Source organism: Helicoverpa armigera, chromosome 18, assembly GCF_030705265.1.
Source record: "Helicoverpa armigera isolate CAAS_96S chromosome 18, ASM3070526v1, whole genome shotgun sequence".
In the NCBI taxonomy this organism is placed as follows: Eukaryota; Metazoa; Arthropoda; class Insecta; order Lepidoptera; family Noctuidae; genus Helicoverpa; species Helicoverpa armigera.
Genome location: NC_087137.1, coordinates 3,896,686 through 3,918,332, shown reverse-complemented (window position 1 = coordinate 3,918,332; position 21,647 = coordinate 3,896,686). Strand labels below are relative to the sequence as shown.

The following is a 21,647-nucleotide window of genomic DNA, read 5'->3' as shown; positions in this document are numbered from 1 at the left end:
TTGGAAGTGAAAATTCATAGTAACCCGTTTATATAAGAAAACTGACATTTATATTGTTGCTGAACAAGCACCTTTATGTGGTACCTTAACTTGGGTTTTAATTTAAGTAGGATTGATAGCAAATGTATTTAGCAGTACAGAGCAGTACAGGTATATGAAGCAAATCAAAAGCGGACTATTTCTATATATACCTTTGTTGATATTGGTTCTAAGATTAGGTATTTTTCAAAAGTTTTAATAGAGCTCAATTTCAACACAGGCCTTATCTAGCCTTATAGAGACTTGAAGTCCAGCTTTCATTCTTGCAAATGATGCACCGTGGGCCTTAACATTAATGCACCTACTACTAAATTCAAGAAAAACAATCAGCTTGCTTGTCTATTTCAATTAAAGGATCTCAGTGTTAGCAGCAAAGAGTCGCATTGTAACCAGAGACTCCTAACCCTCAGTCGTCGGGATTTTAATAAATGACATCACATCACCCCGTCGCATTCCTCGCGATTCTTATTTAACTGCTTGATTGTGCTTCGTTGTTTATTGTCACCAATATTGCACCGGGAAGGGCTCCTTTTATTTTGTGTTTAAAGTGTTTTTATGGCTTTCAATATTTATATAGTTTTTGTGATTTGAAACTCAGAAATGTTTTTGTTGTTCCCTTGAAATGTTTCGTTCTAGGATTGATTAGGCTGTTGTGAATTTAATTCAAACATAATAAACAGGTGTAGCATTTACTGAAATAGTAGGAATCATAGGAAATACCTAAGACGTTTTCATAGAAACGTTATGTTTAAGTATGTTTATTTGTGTAGGTTGTACCATCACTAACAACGATTGCACGAACATAAAATGAAGAAGCGTATAATACCTACTTATGTGTATTCTGAAAACTCAATATGTATATTTTCTTGAAACTGTCTTAAAATATTTTTCTTATTGTAGGAGCTATGGTTTTATCACCTAAAGACCTACTAGTGTCAAAATTTCCTCAAACAAGCTTTAGACCAATGGGGAAGTTTGTTCCAAAGTAAAATGCTTAAAAAGGTGGCCTATAACAGTTCGACTTGTCCTAATTTAACGAACCTTAAATCAGTTTCAGATAAATTCCGAACACGTCACAAAACGCGTGCCGACTTTAAACTCAAGTCCGTTACCGTCTTACAGCTTGGGCTTTCCGTTCATTTGAATATCCGAGGCCTTGAGGGTTCGGACACCGTCGGATATTACATTTGCTAACCCATTTGTATCCGTCGCTGGTCGTACAACGATCATTATCCATGTCCGACCGTCCTCCAGGGACCACCCTCAGGAATTTGTGTCCCCGCTGTCCTATTGATTCCCTTCACATTCGCTCCTCTTTAAAATTGGGCCGATAATAGATGTTATTGGAACTGGGAGGGCTTGACGCCTTTTATTATACGCACAGATGCTACGCCATTATTGAGATTTCTGAAAATAGCGCACCGGTTTGTGTATGCCTGTGATATTTAGCAATTTTGAGAGCAGGTATTTGTTTTTATATAATTTCGATTTGGTAATAAATAAAATTACTGATTACTTTTTAGCTTTATGAAACCAGATTAAAGATTTCAGATAAGTGCACCAGAAAGTGTAAATTATTATCTAAGCACAAAGCAATATTTTTTCATTCATAACACTCATTTGTTTTTAAAAGCGATAACAAAGAAAACACATAAAACCATACATAATTCAAATTCAAAAACCGAACTTAATCATGGTCCCAAAACAGTATTTTATAAAACAAAAAGGTTTTCAAGTCCATCGGCGCGTAAGGTTTTTATTAAAAATATTGTCCGAATGCTAACAGAGGCAGCGAAACAGAAACGGTTGGTGTAATGTATCTTTGCCCCATTCGGGTTCCTTTGTGAAGGGCACGGGTAACGAGCATTATCCACTTGTACGGAACCCCTACACCATCCTACATGCTTTATTATTTACGACCTTTACCCTTTATGTATGTTTTTACGCTAAGATTTTATTGCGAAGCTATTCATGAGCTAAGTCTACTGCCGAATCAAAGCCGGGATTGAATTCTGATTGTTTATCTTAAAAGCTAAACGTATTATTTAAGGTGCTTTAGGTTTAGTTAAAGATATTAGGTGATTATTTTTTTATGACAGCATTACTGTTAAACAATTGTGTAGTGATTTTTGTTGATATGATTGTAATTTGTTATAAGACCGATCTTTAATTGGAACACTCCGAACTCCGTTTATGAGGAGTAAATAGAGGACTTAGGTCAAAGTCCTACACTTAAAAAGCGTTATAATATTTCACAAATTATGATCAACCATACGATAATAATGTCAGAAATCAATTAGTTTTAGAGCGAAGTTTATTTTAAATTAATCTTTTTGACGTCACATCCACACATGTCCTGCTTATCTCATCCATTAGATCCAAAGCACCATCAACAATACTTTTATGCGTTTGAATCAAAGTGAACACGGCAGGAGACAGTAAAACGCATGTTGGCGGCTCACCCCTAACCCGAATTAAGTTTAACATCCCAATCGACATATCGTGTTTCGCGAATGTATAACAGGCTATTTGTACGCCTAGGGGATGTAGGGAGCCGTCTAAGTATTATTGTCGGTACGTTATCAGACGCTGTCGAACTTAGCGTGGATTAAGATTGACAGTTTATAATTTCTGTTTGTTTAGAATGGAAAGAAAATTCGGAAAATCGCAGTATTTATTCTATATACTTTGAGTAGAAAAATGTTCTTTTACCGTTGTGAACTTAGCTTATTAATTTATTCTACTGGTTCTGTAATTTATACCGTATTAATTGAGCTCATAGATAGTGCAAAACCCAATACAATTTTAATGAAAACCGCTAAACATCACGAACCAAAATATGATAATATTCCTAAATAATACACCAGCTTCATATTACAGGCATTCCAGCGATTCCTATGAACTGAATATAATAGTTTTTGGATGCATTATTATCTGGTGCGCATATTTTCAGTGTAAGATCAAAAGGCTTGACACATACATACGTTATTGTGTGACAGCAGTCACAATACAGCGCGGGGTAAACCAACTGTGTCGAATGTTGTGGGCAATGCACTATTTCATGTACCTAATGTTAAACTGAAATGCTTATTGAAATTACTGAATTGTTTGTAACAGATATTAATGATTATTTACTCATTCAAAATCCGTTTAATTTTGAATTGATGTTACAAAATATTGAAATTGTTTGCTACAGTTCCCCTTAATATCAAAATCGATGTGAGCAAACTCGCAAACAACATATTGCAATAAAAATCAACCCGTTTTAAATTTCCTTCGTAATATAATACCGTGGAGTCAATATTAGCAAAGTACAAAGTTCGTATGTTACAAAAATACTAATATTTTATTCTATCCGCTTCGTTTGTCACCCCACCCTGGGTCTGATTGTGCGTGCTTTCGCCACGCGGAAGTCACTTTGATGCCTCACACACCATTGTCAATAAGTAACCTGAACGAAGTTCAAAGGTTTTTGCTCCAACTAACTCTTGCAACTCGTGATTTTATATCAGTTTGAGTATACCTATTATATTTGACAGTAACTAAACTTGGGCATGTTGAATGGAGGATAAGACGTGTCACCTATATTGCTTTGATGTACAATTTTTTTCTGGTTTATTCTCACAGATCTTATTCCTAAAAATTTTATTTAATTATCATCCTGAGATGCGTAACACCCACTGGCGACGTCGGAAATATCGATTTCAATTGTTTTTATTATTCCAACAACTGTTATACCTTAAAAACTTAAAGTGTTATTTCTTTCTTTGCAGATACCAATCCTAAACATGCCATCACCATCCAGCTCAAGACATTTCACTCAGAAGTCAGTTAACAACTCAAGCTCGAACCAGCCCGTGACGGTCCAAGTCATGTGACGCTTGTGAACTATCCCCAAGACTTTAATGACGTAATGTATAAGTGTGTATAAGTGGACTAAGGTTAGGACGATGCATTTATCGAGTGAAGTGAGTTCCACGACCAATGGACTGGGCCATGAGGCACCTTCGTCGAGCTATGGGAGTTCGCTGCCGAGTCAGCCGCTGACGGCTGAGTTGCTTGCGGAAAGGACCTTGGAAGGTCTGCTGGCTGATCATCCTGGGGAACTTGTGAAAACGGGTTGTCCGCATGTGGTAAGTCGGGAACTTTATAGCTTTTTCTGCCCGTTAGATCAAATTACAAGTAGCGAACAGTAAAAACTTTCAGTATACTGGTCAAATATTTTATATTGCAGGCTGAGTACGAAATATCATTATTTATGAAAAAGAAAATATCAAGAACATAATCCAAAAATGTAAAGTTCTCTTTTGCTATCTTATTTGTAATATAATTTATATTTCCTTCTAGGTTTGCACAGTACTACCTCCCCACTGGCGGTCAAATAAGACCCTGCCAGTGGCGTTCAAGGTGGTGGCTCTAGGGGAGGTCGGAGACGGCACCCTGGTCACCGTCAGAGCTGGTAACGACGAGAACTGTTCTGCTGAGCTGAGGAACTGCACCGCTGTTATGAAGAACCAGGTCGCCAAGTTTAATGATCTTCGGTTCGTTGGAAGAAGCGGAAGAGGTGAGTTTCTGAGTATATTTTGGATCCTTTAATGTTGGGTGTGAAAGAATTTTGTTTTTTTTTTTTATACTAGGACTGACCGTTACTAAAAGTTATATTGGAAGAAGAATCAGTGTTTAGTGGTAGTTATATTGATCGTAGTTCAGTTTTGTTTTCAAAGTCATATTTGGTTATGTATGTGACACGTGCGTACTTTCCATCTTCTTGGTTAAAGATTATTACTCTCAATAAGTTTTGCAAAATTTTCAGCACCTGAAATCTTCCGCAGATTATTCCGCGTTATTAATTTAAGAGGTTATCTTCCTCTGAACATACCCACCTAACCTATTTAAAGATTTATGGCATAGATTTTCGTAGCAGGGCCTTTACAGATCAATTACCCCCATTGACTTAATATTCCAACAAAGCGAAGACCTGTTGAAATATTCAGAAGGCAAGGCGCCCCGGGCTTTGTTTTTGAGTGCTCACTCAGGGGAGAGGGGGATTTTTTATGAGTAGATGTCTGCATTATCGTAAACATTCATATATGCTCGCAGTTTTATAGCTAGAAAGATGAAAATTTTAAAATAATAAAGATTTTTCTTTATTTCTGACAGCATACCTATACACTATGTAATAACTGTCCCTGTTGTAGATTGAGAAAAGCTAATTTCATTAATCAATATCAAAAATAAACAAAAAAAACTAATTTCATTTATATCGCTTGAAATGGGTATTATCTACATCTGTACGTACACTTACTGAAAAACCTGGATATGACATATTAATAGATGACCACCCTGGAAAAAACGCGTAGGCGTACCTACCCGTAAAAAATACCCATCAAAAATCTTTCTCTTTAAACACAAGTCAAGTACTTCTTAAATCTTATTTACCAATACATCATATACTTGAATTGTATGTTGTAGTACTTTTATGTGCCGCCAGTGTAATTGCGCGGTCAACCGCCTCTGCGTTGTCGCGCCGTCTACACTTGTGGTGTTTCAGACAAACGACTAGTGGCCGATTACTTGCCTGAATAACGTCTTGGATTATAATATTTGCATATAGACTTCTTATGGAAGCTTTAGTATTGTTAAGCTGGGTAAAGATTAAGGATCGGCTTGTTCTTGTTCGTTATGAATCTATGGTTGAGACAAAATCTGGTATAAGTAACGTTTTGGGAGAGCTTTCTCTTAACTGATGTTGGGAAAACTATTTATTTTTTTACATTTCACAAAACGCTCCTTTACATATTAATTTTGTCTGCTTGAAACGACGAACTGATAGTAATTTTAATTCAAATGATGGGGATAATTAACTGCTATGTTGTCATAAGATGGTGATTGGTTATCTATTTTTTGAAAAATTATGGGAAAATCGACACCAATGATTTATTTTTTCCTCAGAAATGCCCAACTTATTGAGGTCTTTGGATAAGTATCAAGTTTTCTGTGGGATAATCTTAATCGTTTGCGCACTTGTAGCACTTCGTTTGCGGATCTCTTTACAACTAAACTGATACTTTGGTGTTTAACCCTTATTAGCGCACGCAACTTCGAGCTTCGGTGGGTAATATACCTACGTGTACGGGGTCCTACATGTCCTACTTTAAACGATTATGTATCTTTCAGCAAGATTTTATCCGTTTTGAGATAAGCATAGCATCAGTCAGCGTTCATAAGTTAGATGCAGGCTATAATAACTACGTGGACGAACAAATAATAAAGCATTTGGCTATAATATACGGTTCTCGGTTCGAACTTTTTTCAGAGAAAATGGAATTGATTTTAGGCAGCCATACATAAGTCGGAAAATCGTATTTCTAAAGTTTTTATAAAACCAAACAAGCTTCACGTAAAGTCTGGCACACGTTTAACTTTAAAATCCTATTACATATTGCGAAATCCAGTTACCTCCAGCATAATGCAAACTAGGATTAACGTAAACAGTTGAGATCGATGTAAATGAACAACGGAGCGGAAACAAACTTAAAGTTAGGGTCGCAAACAGGAGCATACGAACTGTAAACTTGCTTCGCGTCTCATATTCAAATAGTGCAGGGGAGCTAACGAACGCGGAGGATGGGGTCGCTTCCATCTAAGAAATAACGAAATATCACTGAATATGTCATGCATGTCACAGCTTGCCGTGTCGATGTCGGATAAACAAGCGAACACGGGATAAACTGTTTGTTTTGTATAATGTCTTATTAGATATCATACTTCTTGTTTACTTTGGGAAAACACTGTCATCTGTCAAAGTTATGTATGATACGGAGGTTATACGTGTTTGGTACTGATTGACTTTATCAGATTAATAATTCAGCATAGATTTGAGATGTTAGAAGCCAAGCTTAGGATAGGATCTGCAATTGAAATTATCCTAGAATAGACATTGTAGACACAACAGACTGAACAGAGTCAAAGTTAATTGTTCGAAAGTTGATAGACACATTGAAAATTAAAGTAGATTTTAGCCCCTGTTGTACAAATATAACCCTCATTAAAAATTCCTTAAACAAACAAAAGCTTTCGGCTAGCGTGTACACGAAAAAAAACAATATAGCCCAGAGCGGCGGGAAAGTGGAAAAGAAGTTAAGAGGTGTCTATTTGTCACGTTCCTTCCTGAATAACGCTCTGCTTTCCAATTAAGGGTAAGCGTTCTCTTTGTTTATCTTAAATTGCGAGAAAATCTCACTCAAATTATCGGGTAAAAAAGACAAAGGGGGGATCGCTGCGGAACATAACTTTTGCTTCGCTCCGGGATAAAAAGTTGCGTATCTAACACGGAGGGAAGGGCGCGGGGAATTTTTAATAAGCGAAAAATTTAATGAGGGCCCCCAACCACTTTTTTGCCACGGTTTGCCGTGTCAGCCAGCCGGGTAGCGGATAGCCTTATTCGTATCGGACAAGAATTATTAATAAGTTGTAAGAGCTTTTTCTTTGTTACCAATTATGTTAAAGCTTGCGTAATATCCAATTACTTGTAAAGGAACATGATAATACGAGGTAAAATAATTCATTTTTTAATTTTCTGTAACTGTAGTAAAACTAGCTATAAGTAAGTAATGCGTTCTTTTATGATTCATTAGGTTTTTCCTTGCAAAGTTTTACGCATACCTTACCAAAACATTGGATTTTAGTACCCAAAACATCTAAGCAGCGAGATTAAAAGAATCGTCTGCACAATTTCCATTGATGGCTGATTTAAATTTAACCTTACCTTATTATACCCCCGAGTGGTGTAGTAAGAGGGCAATTTACCGCGCGACTAGTCAAGGAGCGACATCTGCTTATCGATTGATTGACCCCACCTTCAGCTAGGCACGATAAAAAATACGACCCCAGCCTCATTTGTCCCCGACCTTCGTACGTACTTTAATTGATCATTTTATATTGCAAGCTGTAAGTTTTTATGAGAATGTAGAAAACTTTTTAGAAAAATTTTGGTAGTTTGGATTTTTTCGTAGACCTTGCAGGCATTATTCGAAAATAAAATACTTACTTGTAATTTATGTAGGATAGTCTATTGTTACTCTATTTGAACGAAAAATGAATTATGAAATCCAAAAAAGAATCTAAAATAAACGTCATAAAACATTTTAAGGGATTGTTCACACCAAACGTATTGTCCGCCGCTGACTGTGAGTATACTCACTGTCTGCCCCAGTGCAGTGTGAACGTCGACTCAATCTGCAGTACGCGTACTCACCAAGCCGACAATAGGCTATAGCGTACGATGCGCTACATGTGTGAACAAAAGAATAGGCTCTTGTAGGTTCACACTAGATGCGTACGCTGAGCGGCTGACTATTCTACACATAAAAGGGCTCAGTATTTGAAGTTACTCGTAGTATTTTATAAACGATAAAACTAGCGTAATTTATTTTTTTCAAATCAGACGTTTTACTGATATTTCAATTAAATGATGCGCATTCAGATAGTTGCCATTTGCGAAGCTCTAGAGGAAGACGAAAATAATAAAAAGAAGAGATTGTGGGTACATCCCTTAAATTTGAAGAGATGTTTTCTTGGTCAATTTCATACTTTATATTTCGAATATAGACTTTATCCAAATAAGTTCAAGAAATATTTTCGTATGACAGTAAAACATTCGATGAGTTACTATCTTTAATACGTTTAAGTTTATATAAAAGGGACACTAATTATCGACGTGCTGTACCGAGGCGCGGCGGTGCGTACGCGGCGGAGCGGCGCTATTCGGCAACTGCGTCCGCGTAGCCAATCCGCGTCCGCCGTGCATAGTCGCGTAGTAAAATAATCGGCCACTGAGAGTCAGCTACAACAGACGACGTAACAGCGTATAGTCGGTTCGGTGTGAACGACAATTTCAATATATTATATGGAAAAGCAATAAACTGCGTAACGCACGCTCACAGTCAGCGGCCGACAATACGTTTGGTCTGAACGATGCCTAATAGTTAGCCATTAAAATACTAGTCATTGTATTGTGGTTATGTTTTGGCATTTTTCCATATTTATTTGTGACAGAATAGTGCTCGTAGCAATTTTTTCGCTTTCAAATCAAAAATAACAATCCTTTGTCTCCATTCTAGACCGAAGTTACGTTTTGCTTTGTTGGACAAAAACTAAACAAACCTACATAGGCATTCCTAATCTTTGAGCTGAAACAAAGGTCCACTGTGCAGTTAACCAAACAGTGTCGGTAGAACACAATGGGCTCTCTCGGCCTCAGTCGCGCCCTATCTGCACCTTGTTTCCCCCCAGGAAAATTATTTTTGTATAGAGAGCGGCGAAAAAGATCCCGGCCTCACCTTTCCTTATTAACTCGAGAACCCCCTTTGATGCACTGCCCCTTTACGAACTAATGATTTCAATTTCACCCTGTTATTTTGAAAACCTCCCGCTATATGTTATGGGATGATTGAGGATGTAAATTAGCGTTTCAAGGGTATGTTATTTGAATAGAAGGATCTTTAATATTCTAAATGGGGATTTAGGGTAAGTGTGGTTTTGTAAGGAGCTCCTATGTTTTTCTCTGTTTTCTCTGTATGGAATTTATTTATGTGTAGTTTAATAGACCGCTTGCAAAAATAGTTTACCTTGTAAATTAATTGTTGCATCCAAATAAGCGTGTAGCCTATTGATATAACCGTTAAAAGTAATGCTAACTGCCACCAGAGCTTAAGATGAACATCCATTTAAATTTATATTAATTTAAAAAAGTAATATTGAGTGGGTGCAAAAAATCATAAGCGAAATTGAGATAGGCGCGCAATAGGGATGCAAATACGATTTTCTTCAGGCCAAAGTGGGACGGCACAAGTTTCTTTTAATTTTGGTCCGTCTTTTTGGAGTTGTTCTCTTTCCGTTTTTAATTATTGAACCACTCATTCCTAATTATTGTTATTAGCGTTGGGGAGAGTGGTGAAAATTGAGGGTCTCGTCTCGCAATATTGACCGCTTGGCTCGTTCGCTAGGTGCTTCCTGGGGGACTGTTTTTAATTGTGCACGCTTTTGACTTTTCCTCTTGTTCTTTTGAGACGCCTCAATAAACTTGGATTTTACGGTGTCTCGCTTGTATTAGTTATTTTATTTGTTGGGGAAGAAGTTTTATATTACGTTCGCTACACCGGTATAAAATCTAACTACAGGTGGTGTGGGTTTACGATGCAGATATGTTATAGCTATTACACGTGTATGTGAGGAGTCAATTCGCTAATGTCCCTAATATGTATGGGTTGGCTTTAGGTATTTTATACCCAAATTGCCGAAGTAAGCCGAAAATCCCCAGTAAGCCATGAAACCGAGATCAAAGGAGCTCTCTGCCATTACCATTGTGGCTCATTTTTTATTTAGCTGGCGAACGGAGAACTCTTATCTTAACGTTCCTCCCGCCTACTTTATGACGTTATAAAGCTGATTTTTAATCCGACGTGAACGGGAAATTGCCGAATTTGAATTTCGAACCGAATTTAAATTTTGAATATATTTTAACTGCTATCACTTTTACGGGCGTATTTTCGGCTAGTTATTTATGAGGTTCAATAATTTTAGATTTAATCTATGGTCAGCTATAACCAGCCTCCTGGTATTTGAAGATGAATTTTATGTAATCTTCATTAATTAAAGATTGCACACCTTAGCCTGACGAACCGGCCGCACGTTTCTTCGCATCTTTTTACACCGTCCACATAAAAATGCAGCATTGATTCAATAGATGGCGCAGTGAGTACAAAAAATGCAACGCCTGAACAGACAATTTATGATGCCTAAATTTTTTTCATTAAACGTTTGGGTATTATTTTAATTAAACTTATGACTTATTAAATATGATTAGTTTTTAATCTAACAATATAATAAAATAGTCGCAGTAAAATCTGACAAAAAAAATCAGCATCACCCCTTTCAAATGTTTTCAATAACTGGAACTAAACACGATACTTTTATGAAGAAGCAGTGCCCCCTCTCGGGATCAATACACAGTTTATAAAGTGTGTAGCACGTGCAAGTGCAATATGTTAGCACGCCGCCGCCGGGGGTGGCCAGAAAGGCTTTTTATGAATAACTAAATGATTTATGGACTAAGAAAAATGGATTTATTTTTGCTTTCTCGAGGTTGCTGTTGTGTTGGGTTTTTCATGTTGAGATTTGAAACGTAGATGCTTGTAAACTTGATGATTGGGAATTGTTGTAAAATTAATTAAAAAAAGTAATTTATTTGAAAAATGGAGAATAATTACCATCGTATGTTATTCTATAAAACTCAACATGTTTTAAGTCAAATAATAAGAAAAGAGTCTCAAAGATAGAATATTGTCTTGCTTCGCAGAAAATATAAGCTTTAACTAAGTAAGTACGCAATTATTTACCCTTCGTCATTCAGTTAGCAATAACTTGATATTCTATGAATACTAACTGATGTACTACCATAGAAAATTGCGCGTCTCATGCAGATTCCGTGCCTCCATTCCATCCATATTACATAAGTAGTAGGAATGGGTAATTCGTATCTCCGTCCCGGAGACAATAAAACTTTTCTTTTCTGCGTATATTTGCACAAAAACAATTTCTTGGTCTCTCTCTTAAGTTCTTGCCGAGTTTATGCGGGTTTTATGAAAATAAGCGGGTGGCCGCTCATTTCGGGTCGAGGGGGGTGCGGTGGGGTCTGAGCCGCGGGGGGAGGGTGTTTATGTCGTTTTCATGGCTCGGAGGACCACCGCCGCGGCTTTTGGCTTCAAGCCAGACGCTGGGAATACTAGTCTCTCTTTTGTTTCGCACGTAATGTTATCTCGGTACGTTTCTTTTATTCAGAATATCATTTGGGATCTAAATATGAAATCTTTCGTTGTTTGTGGAAATGCTGCTGGCTACGTGTTGTTTGTTGGGCTTCCACTTTTATGCACGAAGATAAAATATACAAATTACATTATTTACTTAAAAACCTACTTGATGTCTTTTTTTGAAGTCTATGTAGCTGATACTGTCAAACACGAAACAAAGGACTTAATTGTTTGTTTGCCACTTTGTTACGACATATCCAGCATAAATCATCCCACAATTCGTTTCGAAAAACACAACGGGCATTTTGTGGCACATACAATTATTCAATTAGCACCTATGATCATTCATTATAGCGGGGGTGTAGAATGTCAACCGATGAACTTTACCAGAATTACCATTCGGTATGTGTGTCGATACGTCCGTGATTGTTCAAACGCTTGACGCCGTGTTTGTGGTCGCTCTGCGGTGGATATGTTACGATGGCATTTCAACTACACCATTCCTCGATTTTCGTCCCTATATAGTACACAAATACGCGATTGTTAAGTATACATTGCTTTCATTACCCGCGGCGTACATAGCCGAATGGTACGTTAGCGGGAATGGTCGTCGTTTAGGATATTGCATCGTTACATGACGTCATTGTCGCGACTCCCAGCACTTATTAAGTGATAGGACGGACTAGTACTGCGTTAACATTATGCTTAAACAATTTGTAGGGTTAGCTGTGTAAGGTGTATTTTTTAAGACGGACACAACTTTTTCAACAATATCTATCACTTCACTCACTTCAGTCACTACCATTAACACTAATACAGGTGCTAATTTATTAGCAATACTAGCCTTTAAATATAAGTTTATTAAATCTACAATAAATACAAAAATTAATGAGATACAGAGCAAACGGTTTCATTGCAAAAAGAACGAGCACATGCTTACATTTTGGTAGTTTAAGACGATGTAAATAAAGAAGACAGGTACGTAACCCCGTAACTGTGTTGCCGTGTTTACAAATCGCCGATAGATATTATTTCCAAATATCCCCCCACAACCTTATTCCAAAACAAAACAAACGCCAGCATACGCAAACACAGAAATATTCAAACATCTTAGTAAATTCTTGTAATCCCCGCGTTCGTGACGGCACGCCGACTACGATTGCACGGCCGTCGGCTTCCACAAATCAACCGCTGCCGCCGCTCCCGCCGACGGCAACCGAACGGGTGACGACTTCGCCGCGAATTCTTTATACATTCCACGGTTGGTGCTAGATGGTTTTTGAACGTGATCGTGGCCTCTGTTTTGGTAGTCGGTAATGGTTCTCTTGACGGGTTGGGAGATTAGGTGCAAGAATATAAAAACACTACTTATTAGATAATTTTTGGTTCCAAATGAGCTTTTCTAAGTAATAGGTAGGTAGGTAGTTTTTAAGAGTGTTTCGGACACTGATGACTGAGTCCGAAATCTGTAAAATCTCCTTGAGCAAGCTTGGTGATTAACGCTCGTTCCTGCTCTGCATGAGAAGAGGCCTGTGCCCTGTAATGGAACAAGAACAACCTTTTGGAATCACGTGAATTTTCTGTTAGCTATAAAGATGGCACAAGGATAATTTCTGCTAATGTTTTTCTATGTTTATGTTGATTGTGACGTGGTTATTAACCGATTAGGATATAGCAAACAAAACTCAATTTTCATAACAGTTCTTCACATCTTCTTATTTCTCTCTTATTAACATTACCACTTTCTTTCTGCAGGTAAATCGTTTACCCTGACGATAATGCTGGCGACGTCCCCCCCTCAAGTGGCGACGTACCAGAAAGCCATCAAGGTGACGGTGGACGGTCCTCGGGAGCCGAGGTCCAAGACCAGGCACCATGGCTTCCATCCCTTCCACTTCGGACCACGATTCCCGCCTGACCCTCTGATGGGGTCGCTACCTTTTAAGTTATCAGGTAAATTACACAAGTTATATACCTAAGTTGGTTTCTTATTTTCAAAGGTATTCTTGAAATAGGACTACTATAATGTCCGCGTGCAAAAGCATATTTTAGATAATCTGGTCATTTACTGTGGTGATGATAAATGTACACATTCAATTCTAATCTTTGAATTAATTTATCTGTCTGAAAGTATGTATCTATGACAGCAAGACAGTGCTATAGTATATTGAACTAGCGCGTGTTTCAGACATTATAATCATAAAACGGTCGCTCGCTTATTGCTATCCATTATGACGCGTCTTCAAAGTTGAGTTCTGACCTATCCCCTGTCTCATAGCGATGTTTCTATCCAAAAGATATTAAATTGTCAGCCGGGACCGTTGTCACTCCTCGTCGGTGCCTCAAAAGGGGATTTAATTCGGTCGAGAAGTTTTGCGTGACAATTAATTATCAATTTGGGGGCCTCAGTTTGACACCTGCGAGCTACAAGAGCTGTGTTTTAATATTCTAGAAACATTAACAATTTTGAAGTTTCTTAAGTTTGTTAGTGACGAGTTGGGAGATAATTTTCTGGTAATTGTGAAAAGACTTTAAATTGTCTCCTTCACTATTTTGGAGTACGGAAGACTTTGGGAGCTTTTAATATCATATCCGTAGAATAGATGACGGTTTTAATAAGCAGTTTTTCAAAGAAGCACTTTTCGATTATCACTATACATTTCCATATCTTTTCAAATGTAAATGTTCATCACTCATTGTAAGTACAAAAAGAAATTTCACATCTACAACAGTTAATACTGGCGAAAAATTGAAAATACTTCAGCCGAATTTCTAGCAGAGTGGAAGCGCGGCAGGTGAATGAGATTTCCCCAATATCGTGAGACGCGTCGCGACGCCCCGCTTAGCAGGGTGTCGCCGTCGCTAGGCACCGCGCCCTTGCCTTCAGTTGCACCTAATAAACACCGTTGTAATTGTGTGCCACATTATTAAGAACAGCCAGAACAATTAGATTCTGTTTTCCTACTTTTTTGTTGACAGCAAATTTGGATAATCGTTATTTGAATTATGAATCCAAAACTTAAGACCAATCTCTGTCTATCCAGCTATTGGAAACCAAAATGATTACGAAATACATTTTGTTCAGTGATGTACTTCAAGGCGGAAAATATACTAACTTATTTATACATCAAAAAGTCAGGCATTCTTTCCTACATTTCTGTCAGCACAACAAAAGATTATCGCGCATCTTACATTACCGTCACAAGTCACCTTAACTCAGTAGTAGGCGGCGTACTACGCTCTCTAGTACGCAAGTGTCGCAAACCTCGTTACGTCGGGTGTCAAAGGGCTGTAACTCAATTACACAGCACGTAGGTACGACACGGCGCGTGCCAAGACACCCGAATTAATGCATGCTAATTTACTTACGATTTTATATCGAATCTCTAATGAGGGATTGGCTTTTAATTCGTTATGTATTCTTAGAAAGTTGAGTTAACCTGATACCTTATTACAGTCTTGAAAAAACTTTCACATATTTTATTAATGATACAATATTGTCGTCATAAATTATGTGGGTTAGTCATAGTCTTATCAAAAGATAAGATTTCTTACTGACTATATCCTAACCTTTATAGTCTAGAGTCGCGGTTAATATTCTTTCGAATAATCCCTCAGTCAGCCTTGACTTTAACTTCTACAACATAACCTACCTGCGCATTTTCAAATATGTATGTGCCTAACATATTTTAACGTAGAAAGCAAGCTTCATGTCTTTAATTCCTACTTTGACTTAGGTAACTCAGAATAGGTAACTTAAGGATGAAGAGCACTAGTCTCTCCAGATTCTCATTAAGCCGCGCACACACACATTACAAGATTACTTCAAGAGCTTCTTTCATCGGAGGTCGTTGACTTTGTTTCTCTTTAGAAACAATTTAGCGCACTTCAATATGTAAATTCCAGGCTTCGCGGCTGTTCTGACGAGCGGAGGCAAGTCTCTACTGCCCTCTTAGCGGCACCAATAACCCTTGTGAAATCATGATAAATTATCTACACTCACGTTCGCGCTTGCCTCTTATAGACGCAAAATTGCAACAGAAATATTGAAATATGGAAGCGACACTCGAGCTCTTGTTAGTGCTAGTTTTCCGCGCTATTTTGGAGAGCTATGCTTTTATCTAGGTTATATTGTATGTTTTGCTGAACGAATTGCTAACACTTGGTTGATTACTTTGGTAGATGCACTAATTTCCAAAAAATAATGTGTAAAATAGTTTTGTAGAAACTATTTAACGTTCAACTCCACTCCATGCCAAACAGCATATTGAATTCCAAAAACTTAAATCAGGATAACTTACTAATGTATGTCTAAATATACTGCAAACAACAGTCGAAGCGTAGCAGGAAAAGTCGGTCGACATTCCTAATTGGTCCAGACATCCAGTCGCGATCCATTTTCGTACATCTGTGTATCTCACGTCGCCGTGTGAGCGCCACTTAAAGTCGCAGCCTTCGCATTATTAATGAGGGAGTCTTAGAGAAAATTAAATATAGCATTAGGCCCGGAAGCCCGGGATTGTGAGGGCCGGGGGGAAGAAACGGGGGCCACATAACCCTTCAGTGCTCGCGACAATGCGGGTGCATAATTACGCATTTGTAAATTTTAAATGTCCCACCCACCTCATACAGCCTTTTGTATGACGTGATTCGCGCTTTCACTGTACATTTTAAACGGTTTCAAATGGATTCGTATGATGATTACTCGCGCGCGATTAACTCTAAATGTGACGTCATTTTTATTGACATGACGTATTGCTCAGTGTTTAATGGCGGCGTGGTTGTTATGAATTAAGGATGATTCTTGTGAGGATGATTAATGTGTTCGTATACAGTGTTGCTAAAGGTTAAAAATTACAAACTTCTGAACACAAAATGGGGTCAAAGTAACAGAAGAATAGTTAATTAATCGTATCTATCAGATAACCCAAGCAACCTTTAACCGTTTACTCCCTTGTCACAGCTACTTTTCTACACCGAAAGGTTAATTAAGCAAAACAAAAAGGGGTTAAACAAAATCAATAGACGCAAATTCATTAAACGCTAAGCAGATTGAAATCCAACATGGCAGCCAAGATGGCGTCGGCGGGTTAAGGCGCGTTGACAAAGCGGCGTCGTTAGTTCACGAGCCCTCTTATTAACCTTATGATGTACGGAGGGCATCCGTCTTGCTAACTCCCGGCTGTGACGTCAGCCCTTAGCACTAACTAGAAGCTTATGGTGTCATAAGTTACGATGTGGAGCAACCTGCTCCTAGACAGAGTTATGCATCACCGGCACCGCCACCGGTTCCTACCAAAGCTGGAACTAATTCCTTAACATTTCAATTATATAAGAGGTAACTCTCTTCTAAAACATAAGATGACAGAGTCAGGCATGAAAGACGGTTATTGTCAGACAAAATACAACTCAAATAAAAAAATCGGCATGTACAACAGTACTTAACTTATCACTCAACAATTTTACAGGTAGATAATCTACAATTTTAAATTAATATTATTCCCAACCCCAAAACACCTCGAATAGAGATGAATATCCTTTGAAGTCTTGAGACTTAATAGATATATGTTGCTCATCATCTTATGAAGCAAAGTAGTGAAACTTTTGGGTAGACACGTGACAGAGAAACGTTCGCGAAAATTAATTTAAGTTGTTTGTTTCAGAGAGAAATAATTAAATATCAACACACCTTATGCTCTGCATCTTACCGTAATCTCACTAAGCTATCAATGTACGCTACACATAAGTATCTTCTTTAAACTATAAGCTCACAAAGGCGATATTACCCACATTGAGAAAGTCATTTGAATAGAAGTTGTTACAACACAAAAGAAAAGGGAAGTCACTCAACTAAGTGTTCTATAAATGATGTTCGAAGAAATGTAAAATAATTACTAGAAAGTGCTTCCAACCCTTTCTCTAATCACCGAGGGTCTCAAAGAGTCGTTAAAAAATTCCGCCCTAATCCCGGCACATCGGAATCACACTAAAAACGTAAATACTTTTATCCGTGTAATCCCGGTCGTCTTCGCGGATTAGCGCTGTAGTATCGGGCGGAGGCAGGAAAAATGCAAGACGCAATCTAGCAAATGGCATTAAAATGTTTGGGTTCAACCCTCTCGCGGCGCGGCGCGATTTTTCAAAGTCGAAGAAAAAACCCCTTCGTCCGGAGTCCGGGGCAATGTAGCGGACTGGCACGACTTCAGATGCGGCCAATACACTAGTATCGTGCCCTCGCAGTCTTGATATTTTGTGTTTTTCTACTACTACGATAAATTGTGAACGTGCTTTGTCCAAATGCTTTATAACTCTCGTATAAATAAGAAAGTGAATCGGTAAATGTGTTCTAAGCGCAAAAGTTGGAAATGACTGAATGTATTAGTCCGCTAGAAAATTAGAAAGGACCATAGAGATAGCAACCATTAATTTACCATTATCAAATCAACATATGTTCTTCTAAACCTTAGGAACACGTTATTTAATAATAGTAAAAAAGAATGATAGTTATCAAACAATTTATTGTATAGCAGGATCAAGACTTGTTAGGCGCGCTAAAGAACAAATACGCATCGTGCACACAACAAGGAATTCCAAATTTTTTAACGAATGCAAATCGTCTAGGACTGCCCTTTCTTTTGAATCTTTCAACAGAGAATACATAATGAAACAATGCTGGGCCATTTTTCATGTCGCGGAAAAGCGTTTTATTTTAACGTAGGTAGCAAGTTATTTGGCTGCGGTAAATCAATATGTGAGCTGTGACCAATTTGATTACAATATTGTTTTCAGAATAATTCACAAAGGATATGAAAATACGTACCTACGAAGTTATTGAACTTTTATGAATAATGATAAAATGAGTATTTACGCATTGCAGTGAAAGTAAGCACCATAATGTATAGAAAAGCTTTTACTCAACAATGGCAGGTCTATTCCGCAAGCTTTCTTTTAGTCTGTGAAGAATAATCCGAGTTCGCGAGCCAGCGAGTAATCTTGAGCTTCAATGTTATTTTTTGCGCTAGGAGAGCGATGCGGATATTGTCTGAGCTACGGATGCTCTTAGTTGGAAGAAAGCTTTGAATACCGAGTGCCCGGCTACTCGCCTTGCGTCCACTTACTGCACTTATTAAATACTCTTTAAATTTCTCTTTCAAAGACCACGCGATTTTATCTTTAAGATACCATATCGTAACCATGTAATGCTATACGATTACAACCCAATTATGAAAATGAAAAAGAGGTGTAAGATAAAGGTCCTACTTGAGAGGTCATCATGACAGATTATGTTTCAATCAGCTCAAAACTTTAGGATGGAACTTTAGGACCCTTCGGCAGATAATAGTCCACTTAACCCGTTACCCGCGATTCGATATCTCAAATCATTATCCTAAAAGCCGTGAGGCGCTCAGAGGCAAGATTAAGCCCGGCTTAATCCTAAAAAGCAGCTCTTGTCTAATTGCAACGAACTCATAAAGCACTACACCTATAAAGGCTAAGCGGTCGGATTCAAAATAATGTGTTTTACATTTTCGTACCGTCGGTATCTGCGACATAAAACGGCCTGTAATTTATTCTATTGCTGAAAGGGTTGGGTTGGCTCGGGGTGGGAATTACCCAAGGTGGGTGCTAAAGGGTTAAGCCGAATATACGGGGTCGCGGCGCCGGCAAACTTTGTTAATTTATGCGCTTAAAAATGTCAACTGAAAATTATGACGCCAAAACACATTTCCTATTTGTATGATTGTGATTTTTGTGATAATGCCTTATTTGTATTATTGTGTTGTTTTGTTTTATACCTATTGTTTTCTACGGGGATAAGAGGAAGTCGGAACACAAGTATAAAGATTTAAAATGTGGGATGTATGCAAATGACCAGTTGTGAAAATGGTTTTTCAGTTGTGGGAATTTCTACATCACAACATGCACCTAAAAGTAATGAGTGTCCTTTTGGAGATTCTTGTACTTAACTCAAACTCTGGCCTTACTAGATAGAGCATTTGTTTACCAAAACACTAAATAGATTCAGAGAGGTTTTAAAGCAAACTTGAAGCTGAGTTTCCACAATATGAGCAATCGGGACGAAGTCGGCAACAATTGAGGAGTGTCGGCGGAGATAAGGCGCGAAGTGTACAAGCCGCGAGGGGGGCGCGTCTCACTCATTATTTAAATATTCTGATGAGTGCGTTAAGTAGCGCGTTAGCGTTAGTGGAGCGTTTCACGCGATAACTCTAAATGCTATTGTTCTGTTGATTGAATTTTGAGCAGTTGTAGGGTGCAAACTAGGCGTAGCGACGCTGTTTAGCTCAACTGGTTAAAGATTAATTAAAAAATGTTGAGATACATCAAATTATATTATATTCCAGTGCATCAAATTATTTTCCTGTGCATATTCCAAAATCCTATCTTCATCATATTTATTTTCCCACAAAAAAATATACCTATTATGTACTAAGAAATTAAGTTATGCCTGGTCCTTAAATTATAAATGGTCAATCATTAATTTGGCGTTTCAATTTGTCCAGGAATAGCTCACCAGCTGGCCGGTCTACCTGGTGGTGAATGGGGAGCATTAGCGCGACACTATCCTCCTCCCTTACTGCCTACCCCCGCGCACTTCACGCCACATGTCTTACCACCACATGCTCAGCCTCAGCATGTAGCACCACCACCACATGAGACTGGTAAATATAACTAGCATTTGGACTAACCATTTTCATGACTAAGAGATTCTTATCTTGTATTCCATTTCCAGATATAACATCAGATAACCCAATAACAATGCACGCGCACAGCACGACAAGTCCGGCAAACTCGCGTCCAAGCTCGCCGCAAGACGATGACATCTCTGTCACGGCATCGAGCTCTCCACCGCCCGACGACCGTCCAGGAGCCTTCACATCGGTCACCAGGTCAAGAAAACCAATGCAGCCGCTACCAGCTCCTTCCACCCTTTTCCATAGCGCATTAGCAGCTCAACTATTCCTCAATTCCCCTTTACTCCCAACACCACCCGCGTGGCTATATTCCCAACTGTATGGAGGCTACGACTGGTGGCTGAGACCGCCTCCGCCCCAAGAAGACTCCAACCATTCCAGCCCAGAAAGAGAAGACGAGAGTTCAACCACATCTGGGACTGGAAAAAAACGCCCCGCTTCTCCAGAGTGGTCAGAGCAAGGGATGAGGACTCGAAGTAAGTCGCTGATCACGGCGGAAAGACGGCCCGTCGATGTGTGGCGTCCTTATTAGTGCAGTGTTAGTGATGAAAACTGGAAAATCTCACTGTTCATGTGTCGGTCTTGCATTGTTAGCCACGGAGTCTAGTCAATCTAGTCAGTCAGTTAGGGGACGGTATGAAGAGAAGCTTATTTGTTTGAAATTGGACACTCAGTTCAATTAAAATATAATGTGACATGTGCTTATTTCAGTGAGGATAGGTGGAAGTTATACGTGTAGTGTGCTGACTCTATACAATCACGTTCGGCGTCCAACCCGTCCTGTGTGTGAGACATTAGACACTTTAAAAATTGTGCTCGTCTTAAGAATACGGTAAAATAGTGGTTATTGTCGATAGGTGTTTTTACGTTAGAAATGAATGTGAATTTCAAATCGTAACGTTTAATGAATTGTTGACTGTATTATAAGATAATGCAAAATCTGTAAATAAAGTTATCGAAATTTTTATATTGTGTTGTTTTCTTTTTAGTTTTGAATCACCAGAATTTGATAATCTGATAAAAAAATCCATGATATTTTTGCATTAAAATGAAATCTAAAACGTCATATAAAATTAATAAGAAT

General features: G+C 38.3%; 1 protein-coding gene across 1 annotated transcript; it reads left to right on the top strand.

Moving 5' to 3' along the window:
• Positions 1-3,816: 3,816 nt before the first annotated feature.
• Positions 3,817-21,491, top strand: Runxb (Runt related B). The gene is made up of 5 exons (XM_049845863.2): positions 3,817-4,172; positions 4,387-4,603; positions 13,605-13,802; positions 20,372-20,530; positions 20,602-21,491. The coding sequence occupies exons 1-5, from the start codon at positions 3,990-3,992 to the stop codon at positions 21,093-21,095; spliced, it is 1,251 nt and encodes a 416-aa protein (XP_049701820.1). The 5' UTR covers positions 3,817-3,989; the 3' UTR covers positions 21,096-21,491.
• The last annotated feature ends 156 nt before the right edge of the window (positions 21,492-21,647 follow it).

Excerpts from the sequence above, each read along its gene's own strand:
- Runxb (XM_049845863.2), top strand. The coding sequence starts at position 3,990 with ATGCATTTATCGAGTGAAGTGAGTTCCACGACCAATGGACTGGGCCAT. Across the intron at positions 4,173-4,386 it reads AAACGGGTTGTCCGCATGTG|GTTTGCACAGTACTACCTCC; the intron begins GTAAGTCGGGAA and ends ATTTCCTTCTAG. Across the intron at positions 4,604-13,604 it reads CGTTGGAAGAAGCGGAAGAG|GTAAATCGTTTACCCTGACG; the intron begins GTGAGTTTCTGA and ends TTCTTTCTGCAG.